Source organism: Muscardinus avellanarius, assembly GCF_963383645.1.
Source record: "Muscardinus avellanarius genome assembly, chromosome: 6".
In the NCBI taxonomy this organism is placed as follows: domain Eukaryota; kingdom Metazoa; phylum Chordata; class Mammalia; order Rodentia; family Gliridae; genus Muscardinus; species Muscardinus avellanarius.
Window position 1 is genome coordinate 42,640,718 of NC_137791.1, and position 12,309 is coordinate 42,653,026.

Here is a 12,309-nt window from a genome sequence, read left to right on the forward strand (position 1 = left end):
CTTATTAAGTGTGCCCTTCTTGGAAGCTTGGCATGTACAGCTAAGCCTAGCTGTGACAGTAGTCATGATGAATTGAATTTCTTTGGAATATGTGGCTAAAGTATATCAACTCCAGGCACTTAATGGAACTTTGGTCCCATTGACTGCGTGACTTTCTCTTCTAATTCAGTGCTCACTAGAATGACCACTGGCCCCAGTCATTAATTGGTACTGCAAGATATGGGATACATGTTATGTTACAGTGAAGGCAACAGTCAGCTGGGGCCAGAACCAAAGTGTACAAGGATCGGTATCCTTTTACATCTATAACATTAACAACAAAATTTTAAAAGTCTCTTTACTGGAATTGTTAAACTTGAACTTAATATTGAATGAGAATGTCATTTTAAACAGATGTTCTTGAGCCAGGCGTGATGGCACACACTTTTAATCTCAATACTTGTGAGTCTGAGACAAGAGGATCACAGGTTCCAGGACAATCTCAGCAAGTCAGTCTCTCATCAACCTAGCTAGACCCTGTTTCAAAAATAAATAAATAAATAATAGGGCTGGGGGTATAGCTCAGAGGTAGAAGTCCCTGAGTTCAATTCCCAATAAATAAATAACATTTTTGTTTGTTTGTTTTGTAGTACTGGGGATGGAACCCAGGGGCATTCTACCTCTGAGTTACTGCCCGATTTTTTATTCTTTCTTTTTTTTTTTTTAAATACCATCTCACTGAATTGCAAAGGGCCTCACTAAGTAGTAGCTGAGGCTGTTTTCGAACCGTGATCCTCCTGTCTCAGCCTCCCAAATGCTGGGATTACAAGTGTGTGCCACCACACCCAGCAAAATACCATATTTTCTTGAGCAGCTACTTAAAACTAACTAGGCCTTTCAAGTCTGTAGGTCTTACCTAAGCTAAGAGAACTATGTGAGACAACGCAAACTTACATCTTTAGTTACACCAGCTAGGAAGAATTGAGAAGCTCATTGGAAAGTATGAAAAAACAAGAGCTTTAAAGACCAGGCAAGAACACATGTTCAGTGCTTTCAACCTCAACTTGAGTTAGTTGGTGACTGGCCATCTTCTCCCCCAAGGCAATGACTGGCTTCTTTCAGAGCTGTACAAGAGAATCCTTAGGGGTGTGGACCAGGCTTGGCTTTCTGATATGGATTTCCTTTGCTTAGTTGGAAGTTTTTCAGTCTCTTTGTAGTATAATTAGCTGACAGATAAGGAGGTGAGGCTATCTAAAGTGGGGAAAGGCCTGGACCTGAGTGTGGGAGGAGCAAAGTCCCTGTACAGCTTCCTCAGAGCAGTTTATGGAGTAGAAAGTATCTGCTACTGATGGCCCAGAGCAAGGGTCAGACTATATGTGGGCAGTTGATCTGAAGGAAACTTCTGGAGACTGGAGACAGAGGAGCTGCCTCTGACTCTCAAACTTGGACATAAAACTCACTTGTTACAAATGCAGATTGCCACTTGTTCCTCCAAGATTCTGATTGTGCAAATTGTAGTTCAGACCCAAGAACCTACTTTAACACTCATACCAGGAATTCAGTTCTTTTCTTTTCCTTTGTGGCACTGCAGATAGAACTCAGGGGCAATCTACCTCTGAGCTACATCCCCAGCTGGCCCTGTTGTATTTTTTATTTTGAAACAGGTTCTCACTAAGTTGCTGAGAGCCTTGCTAAGCGGCTGAGTCTGGCTTCAGACCCACAATCCGGCTATCTCAGCCTCTCAACTACTGGGATTACAGGCATGTGCCATCATGCCTGGCTCATACAAGGAATTCTGGTGCAGGTGGTGAAAATCTGGCTTAGATCCTGTTGGGCAAGGGAAGACTATATGGGGGTTTTCTCTGGGTCTGATTGCTTGAGTAAACTCCTGGAGGCTGAAAGTGACTGGCTAAATAGGACTTGAGCCAAATTCCCCACCTCACCTTCACTCCCAGTGTATCCTTTTTTCAGAAAGAGGTGAGCTTAGAGCTATCAGGGGAACGCTCTTAAGAACAGAGGGAGCATAACCTTCTTGGCTAGGAGGTGGTGGGTAGAAGTCCATACTTTATGGCCATTCTGTTTTCAAAGACCTCAGCCACAGGGTGCATCTTACCATCTTCTTAATATTTCTACATATTTATTCTCTCTCCCCTGTGCATTGTAGTTTAGTCAGCTTCTCTATCACTGACCAAACCTGACTGGAACAACAGAGGAGGGATAGTGTATTTGGCTGCTGGTTTCACAGGTACCGCCCATACTTGGCTGACTTCAGGCAGATGTGATGGTAGCACAGTGTGGCAGAGGAAAACTAAGCTCATCTCAGTGGCAGCTGGGACCAGCGAAGAGATCGGAAGTGACTGGGGACCATATAGTCCCCAAGGCCACCCCCACAGTGACCTGCCTCCTCCAGCTATGGCCCACCTGCCTAAATTACAGCCTAGTAAATAAATAATATTTCAGTGGATTTACCCAGTGATGAGATTAGAGCCCTGATTAAATGTTCACCTGAACATTTTTGCATTGCCAGTTCATGAACTTTTTTTTTTTTTTTTTTTTTTGGTGGTGGTTCTAGGGTTCCTGGAAACCCTTCTACCTCTGGGCTACACTCCCAGACCTATTTTGTATACTTTTTTATTTGGAAACAGGGTCTCTTAAGCCAGTGCGGCTGGCTTCGAACCTGCGCGCGATTCTCCTGTCTCTGCCTCCCAAGTGCGGGGATTACAAGCCTGCACCACCACACCCGGCACCAGTTCATGAACTTTTCCAGAGGACATTCTGTATTCAAACTGTTAACACTATCCTAAGTGAAAAAGAAAAATGATAGAAGTCAACTTTTTTTTTAACAGGTGAGGAAGAAAATATGACAGAAACAGATGCCTACTACAGAAGGTAAAAGTGTGTGTTTTTCTGATAAAGGTCTGTTGTCATGACCATCCTGTAGAGATCAAAGCAAGAATGAAATTTAGGAACTAGAGAAGAAAGCTAAGCATGTTAAAAGTTTAGCATTCAGGGAGTTCATTTGTATGCAGAAGAGTTAGTTGCTGGCCCTGGCTGTCAAAGGGCCCTGAAAGGTGTTCAGAATACTTAATAATTGATATGGCATGGCCCTAGTCCTAGAGCTTGGCCTAAGCCAGGGGTTAGCCTCAGCTGCTGGGTTCTGGGGACTGGGGGAGAGGCCTCGGTGTGATGGGCTGGGTTGGGGTGCTCAGGATGGTGCAGGGCTGACGTTTATTAATGGGGGCAAAAGCATCTTCCCTTGCCAGCACAGCCTTTCCTGGGGCAGTGTACGCCAGCGAGGTTCCAGCCAGACGTGGAAGCAGCAGCCTCCATCCACATGGGACCTTAGCCTCAGAGGGCACGTCACTTAATACACTTGAGCTGATTGTTAAACTTTTTTTAACAGTGAAATGTTTGATCCATCAGAAAAGTACAAAATGGACCATAAGAGGAGAGGCATTGCTCTCATCTTCAATCATGAGACATTCTTCTGGCACTTGACCCTGCCAGAGAGGCGGGGCACCAGCGCGGACAGGAACAACCTTAGTCGCAGGTAGTTTTCTCTGCTGAGATGACAGGACTAACATGTCTTCTTTCCCAGGGCTGAGGGGTTAACAGATCCAGCGTTTCATGTGGACACAGCCAGTCCATTCTTGGCATGCGCAAGGCCTAGGTTCAGTCCCATCACCACAAAACAACCCCCTCAGCAGTGCCTCCCTAAGACGTGCCCAAGTTATCTTCCTTACTTCTATTAATATTAAGAGGCTTTGCACTGTACTAACATATTTGCATAGTAGATGGTAGTATTCCAAATCGAATTGCGTGTCCTGAGTAAAGCATTTCCCACTGTGGATAAACAATGAAAACCACATCATTTTTATTCTTTTCCTCTAAAGAAGAATTGGTTTATTATTATTATTTTTCTGTGTGTGGCACTGGGGATTGAATCCAGGGACATTCTACCTCTGAGCTATTTTATTTTGTATTTTGAAGTAGGGTCTTTAAGTTGTTGAGGCTGGCTTCAAATCTAAAAGTCAACTTATATGTTGTAAACATGTGTATAGATTCAAAAGTAAAGGTACTTGACAACTCTGAAAAGCTAATACTCAATTTTATCACCAGGTTTTCAGAGCTAGGATTTGAAGTGCAATGCTTCGATAACCTTAGAGCAGAAGAACTACTGCGCAAAATTCACGAGGGTAGGTAGTTTTGCTATAAAACAGTTTGTCTTCCTCTGATGAGATCAGGTACACTGTATGCAGAGATAAGTACAGATAATTAACTGGCAAAAAGTAGTATTAATTTAGCATGGGTCATGGGATTTGATCATGCCCCTCTTTATAACGACTAGATCTAGAGGTATTGCAAAGGATAATGCCTCCAGAGGTCATATGCAGAGTTGCACCCCTAACCCTATTTTATTTTTATTTTGAAACAGAGTCTCATCAAGTTACTGAGATTCTCGTTATGGCCTTGAACCTTTGATCCTCCCTGTCCTACCCCCCACCCAGAGATAAGATGTGTGTGTGTGTGTGTGTGTGTGTGTGTGTGTGTGTGTGTGTGTGTGTGAGAGAGAGAGAGAGACAGAGAGAGAGAGAGAGAGAGAGAGACAGAGAGAGAGAGAGAGAGAGAGAGAAGGAGAGACAGACAGAGACAGATAGATAGATACTGGGGATGGAACCCAGGGACATTTCTACCTCTCAGCTACATGCCCAGCCCTATTTTTTATTCTTTATTTTGTTTTGTTTTTGTTTTTGTTTGTGGGTCTGGGGATGGAACCCAGAGGCATTTGACTTCCAAGCTACACCCCCCTGCCCAATTTTTTATTCTTTTTTTTTTTTTTTTTTTTTTTTTGGTGGTACTGGGGTTCCTGGAAGCCCTTCTACCTCCGGACTACACTCCCAGACTTATTTAATATTTTATTTGGAAACGGGGGTCTCTTAAGCCAGCACGATCCTCCTGTCTCAGCCTCCCAAACACAGGGATTATAAACATGCGCCACCATGCCCCACTTATTCTTTATTTTGAAACAAAGTTTCACTAAGTTGTGAAGGGTTTCACTAAGTAGCTGAGGCTGTGTGGGAACCTTGACTCTCCTGTCTCAGCCTCCCATGTATTGGTATTACAAACTTGTGCCACCATGCCTGGTGTAGGCTTTTTTTTTTTTTTTTTTTTTTTTTTTTTTTTTTTTAGCAGTACTGGGGATGGAACTCAGGAACATGCTACCTCCAAGCTACACCCCATCCCTATTTTTTTTTTTTTAATTCTTTATTTTGAAACAGGGTCTCACTGAGTTGCAAAGGGCTTCACTAAGTAGCTGAGGCTTTCCATGAACCGTGATCCTCCTGTCTCATCCTCCCAAATGCCGGGATTATAAGCCTGGGCCACCATGCCCAGCTTCATCATTTTTAATTGATTCCTTTTATTCCCTGTTTTGTCGCTTCAAAATAGTATTGATTTGCATTCATTACATTTTTAATTTCTATAATCTCTACTAAGTAGATATTCTAATTGTAATATAACTTAAAACCATTACTGCCTTTTTGAGTTTTCAAATCACTTGCTAAGGGGCCGTTATGATATTTACATAATTATTTTAAAGTTTCTCCAGAGCTTTTCCTTAGTTAAATTGCAAATCACTGAAATTCTAACTGGCTGTTTATTCGGTTTCTACTTTGCTCATAAGCTTTGGAGGATAGCAGCCTCATGTCTTGACTCTTTGGAAACTCTCAGTCCTGTAGACCATGGGGAGGCTCCGTTGGCGGTGTGGCCACTTGTGGGCCATATTAGTAGTAGTCTCTAGGTCCTTCAGGTCTGCGCTAGGAAAGCCTCTGCTGATTCAAGGAAACTAAGTTTGCTGCCAGGGTAACTTGATCTTAAAAGGAAGTTTCTGTTATATTATCTTTTTTCTTCTTTCCCAGGGTACAGAATCCAGGGGCATTCTACCTCCGAACAACACCCCCATCCCTATTTGTTATTCTTTTTATTTTTAAAACAAGGTCTCACTGAGTTGCAAAGGGCCTTACTAAGTAGTTGAGGCTGTCTGCAAACCACAATCCTCCTGTCTCAAGCCTCCCAAATGCTGGGATTACAAGTGTGTGCCACCATGCCCAATACTATCACATTATATTTATGTTTTCTGCATTATCATTCTATGTTTAAGAGAAGCTAATAAAATTTGGTCAAACTCTTATTTTGATTAATAATTTAGATATTTATTTATTTATTTATTTACTTATTTTGCAGTACTGGAGACTGCTACAACCCCATCCCTATTTTTATTTTATTAGGGGCATCCTTCCTCTGAAATAAACTCCCTAGCCCTATTTTTAATTATTTTAAACAGGAGCTTACTAAATTGCAAAGGGCCTCACTAAGTAGCCAAGGCTGGCTGCGAACCTGTGATCCTTTTGTCTCAGCCTCCCAAGTACTGAAATTATAAACATGTGCCACCATGTCCAACTCTAATTCATATTTTAAAAAATCAGATATAGTTTGGTGTAACTTATTCTATCTGATTAAAACCTATGGTATAATGGGTTAAAGACTAAGTTGTTTTATTACAGATATTTTATGTTTATTAAAGAATAACAGCCAAATTATATGAATATATCTTTGTTGCAGCATTAAATTGAATTTTTACATGTAGATAACAAGCATCTCATTTTCATTTCTGTACGCATTTTGGGGGCCCTCATAGTGTCGACCTCAAGCCATGTAGATGCCGACTGCTTCCTATGTGTCTTCCTTAGCCACGGTGAAGGTAATCACATCTATGCATATGATGCCAAAATTGAAATCCAAACCTTAACTGGCTTGTTCAAAGGAGACAAGTGTAAAAGCCTGGTTGGGAAACCCAAGATATTTATCATTCAGGTAAGACTGATCAGATTACCATCTTACTCATAAAACCTGTGGTTCCGTATGCATGACTTTAAAATTCTAAAAGTGAATTTTGAAAGTAACTTTCTCCAGTAATTGAAAAAAACTTTTTTGAATCCTAGCCAATGAGCATTGTATTTTGAACTATTAGTAAGAATTCTTTCTTTATTTTGTTTTATTTTATTTTATTTTTGCGGTACTGAAAATGGAACCCAGGGGTATTCTACCTCCCAGCTACACCCCCAGCTATTTTTTATTCTTTATTTTGAAATAGGGTGTCATTGAGTTGTGGAGAGCCTAAGTAGCTGAGGCTGTTCACAAACCATGATCCTTCTGTCTCAGCTTCTCAAATGCTGGGATTATAAGAATGCTGGAATTACAAGTGTGTGCCACCACACCTAGCTTTAGTAATAAATCTTTAACATTATTAGAACCTTTTTTTTGGTGCTGGGGGTTAAACTCAGGGGCTGTACTCTGAGCCCTTCATTTATTTATATATATGGAGATATATATATGGAGATATATATATATGGATATATATATGGATATATATATGGGGGGTAGAACCCAGGGGCATTTGCTCTCCAAGCTATATGCCCTGCCCTATGTTTTATTCTTTATTTTGAAACAGGATCTCACTAAGTTGCAGAGAGCCTCACTAAGTAGCTGAGGCTGTCCACAAACCACGATCTTCCAGTCTCAGCCTCCTGAATGCTGGGATTACAAGCATGTGCCACCATGCTCAGCTCATTTATTTATATTTTGGGGGTAAAAAAAAGGTCTTTCTAAGTCACTAAGACTGGCCTTGAACCTGTGATCCTCTTATCTCAGCCTCAGGTGTACTGGGATTGCCAGAGTGCACCACCACACACAGCTATACTATCAGTATCTTTATTACAAAAGAAGAAGAAAAACTACTACCAGTATTTTTTTTCTTTGGTACTGGGGGTTCAACCCAGAGGCATTCTACCTCTGAGCTTCACCACCAACCTTATATTTTATTCTTTATTTTGAAACGGCATCTCACTGAGTTGCAGAGGGCCTCACTGAGTAACAGAGGCTGACCACAAACCTGCAATCCTCCTGTCTCAGCCTCCCAAATACTGGGACTATAACTGTGTACCACTATGCCTGGCTAAAAAAAACACCAGTATTTTATTGTTGTTGTTGTTGTTGTTGTTGTTGTTGCTGCACTGGGGATGGAACCCAGGGGCTTTCTATTTCTGGGCTGTACTTCCAGACCTATTTTATATTTTTATTTGGAAACAGGGTCTCACTGAGCTGCTGAGAGCCTCACTAAATAGCTGAGGCTGGCTTTGAATCTGCGTGATCCTCCTGTCTCAGCCTCCCAAGTACCGGCTAAAAAACACCAGTATTTGGATTGACCTTTGAAATGACAGAAATAACCAATGTGTTACTACTGTCTGGCCAAGCTCAGTGTTCTGGTAGAGCCACTGAGAACAGAATCTGCTAATTGGAGAGGACCAGGCAAGGCAGTCTGATTAGAGGCGGCCTAAGTTGGTCCTGTGGGAGCGGGAGAGCTTGCAAATCAGTGGGAGGGATATAGGAATTGAGACTTCTAGCCAGGAGCAGTAAGCCAGGACTTGGGAGGCTGAGACAGGAGGATCACAAGTTTGAGGCCAGCCTTAGCCATTTAGAGAGACCTTCTTCCAAAAAAAATTAATGAAAGTAATAAAAAAAAAAAAAAGGCTGGGACATAGCTCAGAGTCAGAATGACCCTGAGCTCAATCTCCAGTACAAAAATAATAAGTGACTCTTGGGTGGTATGGAGGTGAAGAAATTTTAAAACCACAACAGCTTTTTCCTCCTCTACAGAATACCTTTTTTTTTTTTTTTGGTGGTCCTGGCGGTGGAACCCAGAGGCTTTCTACCTCCGGGCTATACTCCCAGCCCTATTTTTTGTACTTTATTTGGAAACAGGGTCTCACTAAGTTGCTGAGAGCCTCACTAAGTAGCTGAGGCTGGCTTCGAACCTGCGCGATCCTCCTGTCTCAGCCTCCCAAGCGCGGGGATTACAAGCGTGCACCACCACGCCCGGCTCTACAGAATACCTTTCAACATAGTTAGGTGTGTATTTAGAGATGCCAATATTTTAAAAATACTAACGAAAGGAAAACAGTTTTTCAGCTTTTGTCCCCTCTAAACCTGAATGCATTGTTTTTGAACTGCTTATAACCTGACTTGTGTTGTTGAGATGAGATGTACTGAATTATATATATAAACGTTAAGTTTGGGAAGAAAACAGTAGGCAAAGAGGGCCTTTTTCTCCTGGCCCTGTAGGCGTGTCGAGGAAACCAGCACGACGTGCCAGTCATTCCTTTGGATGCAGTGGATCACCAGACGGGCGGGCCGGAGGACAACGTGACCCAGGTGGACGCAGCCTCTGTGCACACGCTGCCTGCCGGGGCCGACTTCCTCATGTGCTACTCCGTGGCTGAAGGTGAGTGGGTGTTGAACACAGCACACCGTTTGCTGTCTTGGCTGACTTCCTCCTGCCTTCAAGGATCAAATCGCAGCCAGACCCAGCATTCAGATTTAGGAGGGATTCCAGTGATCACATGGCACAGAGTGGTGTATTCAGGTATAAAATACCTTGAAATCAATTCCTCAGAGCCAGGCGTGGGTTTCCTCCCAAATCCCAGCATTTGGGAGGCTGAGACAGGAGGACCGTGGTTTGTGGACAGCCTCAGCTACTCAGGCCCTTTGCAACTCAGTGAGACCCTGTTTCAAAATAAAGAATAAAAACTAGGACTGGGTGTGTAGGTGGGAGGTAGAATGCCCCTGGGTTCTATCCACAGTACCACCAAAATAAAATAAAATATTCCTCAGAGCTATGTCAAGCCAAGCAGCAAGGGTAACTATGAAGTAACTCTAGCAGCCTGCTGTCCATTACTAGTGATGGTGGTGCCATTGTGGTAATACTTAAAGCTTTGCTGAAAAGTATTTTGGAAAGAGTTATTCTTTGCTCTTACAATTTTTTTGTCTTTGTAAGCTCTTGCCTCTTAAAGTCATTGGCTATCAGTTACTTTTAGGAAATAGAGGAAATTACATAAAATTAACCCCATTTATATGACTCTGTAGAATTAGCTGGGTTTTGTGGCACCTGCTTGTAAGTAATCTCAGTTACATGGGAGACTGAGGTAGGAAAATCACAGGTTTGAGCCCTGCCTGGGCAACTTAGCAAGACCCTATCTCACATACACACACACACACACACACACACACACACACACACACAATTGTTAAAAAAAAAGGCTGGGAATGTAGTTTGGTGGTAAAGTACTTACCTGGTATGTGCAAGGTCCTAGGATTGATACCCAGTACTGCAAAAATTAATAAAACTACATAATTAATATATTTTCCCACATGAGAATGGTCAGCAGAAAAAATTTAAAATTGTATCATGAGCCAGGCATGCTGAGGATCTAGTGAGACCCTGTTTCCAAATAAGAAAATAGGGCTGGGGGTATAGCTTGGAGTATAATGCATCTGGGTTCAATCCTCAGTACCAAAAAGTAAATAAAACCATATCCTGGACACACCTTAGTCTCTGTGAAGGATATTTGAGAACCTAATGCTTCTGTAATTATGAGTTATGAAGGTATTTTTCAGTCACTTTGAGTTAAAGGATAGAAAACTCCTCAACATCTCTCTTCAGGCTACTATTCTCACCGAGAAACTGTGAATGGCTCATGGTACATCCAAGATTTGTGTGAGATGCTGCATAGGTATGGCTCCTCCTTGGAGTTCACAGAACTCCTCACGCTGGTGAACAGGAAGGTGTCTCAGCGCCGAGTGGACTTCTGCAAAGATCCAAGTGCAATTGGCAAGAAGCAGGTGCCTTGCTTCGCCTCCATGCTGACCAAGAAGCTGCACTTCACTCCAAAGTCTAGTAAATAGAGGCCGTGTTGTCCTAGTATCTGTATTCTACATACGTTTCCCTTTTTACATAAATATCACTAAGGGTGATTTCGTTCCAAGCACCCCATGTTACCCCTGGGTAATATGAGGCTGTAACTATCTTCTGTATTTCTATCTTTTTAATAAACTCCTTTAAATCTTCAAAAAAAATAAATATCACTAAGTTGAAGCAACTTAAAATGTCTTAATACCCAGCAGAGAGATGCTTTTAAAAAAAAAATAGTTGTTCATATTGGATAGGGTGAAAGAAATAAAATATTTTAGCTGGGCGTGGTGGCTCATGCCAGCATTTGGGAGGCTGAGACAGTAGGATCCAGGTTCAAGGACATCTTCAGCTACTACTTAGTGAGGCCCTTTGCAATTTAGTGAGACCCTGTTTTAAAATAAAGAATAAAAAATGGGACTGGGGGTGTAGCTCAGAGCTAGAATGCCTCTGGGTTCCATCCCCAGTACTGGGGGGAAAAAAAAATGGAGAGAGAAATCCTAACCAGGCATAGTGGCACATGCTTATAATCCCAGTACTCATGCTGCTGAGACAGGAGAATCACAGGTTCAAAGCCAGCCTTAGCAACTTAGTGAGACCCTATTTCCAAGCTCTAGCTTGGAGGTAGAAGATCCCTGGGTTCCATCCTTAGTGCCACAAAAAAAAAAAAAAAAAAAAAAAAAAAAGAGAGCGAGAGAGAGAGAGAGAGAAATCCTCAGGAAATTACTAGAAATAAAAATTTATAAGGATTTATTCATTTTTTTAAGAAGTAAACTGGAAGGTTGCCCAAAATATTTGGCTCATTTAACTTGTATTTTTGAGACTTTTTCTGTGAAAGTTTATTTCATAATGTTTTTAAAGGTCTTATAATCAGATAATTATATTCCTTTAGTAAGATATTTGAAACTCATGTTTTATTAAAATTTTCTAAACTATATTCATTTGTGTAATTTATGCTTGACTTGGTCATTGTGTGTGTTGCCACGTCACTTACATATGAATAAACACTTTTTGTATTTTGTTTGTGGTACTGGGGGTGGAACCCAGGGGATTTTCCACCTCCAGGCTATACTCCCAGACCTATTTTATATTTTATTTGGAAACAGGGCCTCACTAAGTTGCTGAAAGCCCCACTAAGTAGCTGAGGCTGGCTTCGAACCTGTGCGATCCTCTTGTCTCAGCCTCCCAAGCGCTGGGACTACAAGTGTGCGCCACCACGCCTTGCTTACATTTTGTATTACTTTCACTTTTTTTTTTTTTTTTCAGTAGCAGGGCTAAAGCCCTGGTACATTCTATCTCCGAGCTACACCCCTAGCTCTATTTTTTATTCTTTATTTTTAAACAGGGTCTCACTAAGTTGTGGAGGCTGTCCTTCAACCTGCAAGCCTTCCAAGTACTGGGATTACAAGCATGCACCACCACACTCAGCTAACTCCCATTTTTTATTTCTTTTTGCAGTACTGGGGATGGAACCCAGGGGCATTCTACCTCCAAGCTACACCCCCAGACCTATTTTTTCTTTTTTA

General features: G+C 41.9%; 1 protein-coding gene across 1 annotated transcript; it reads left to right on the plus strand.

Moving 5' to 3' along the window:
- Window positions 1-228: 228 nt before the first annotated feature.
- On the plus strand, window positions 229-10,779 carry CASP6 (caspase 6; the record flags this gene model as incomplete). The annotated part of the gene is made up of 8 exons (XM_080697174.1): window positions 229-289; window positions 2,252-2,419; window positions 2,826-2,868; window positions 3,383-3,529; window positions 4,099-4,175; window positions 6,677-6,852; window positions 9,160-9,319; window positions 10,538-10,779. 8 exons carry the CDS (start codon window positions 229-231, stop codon window positions 10,777-10,779), a joined length of 1,074 nt encoding a protein of 357 aa, XP_080553300.1.
- Between the last annotated feature and the right edge of the window lie 1,530 nt (window positions 10,780-12,309).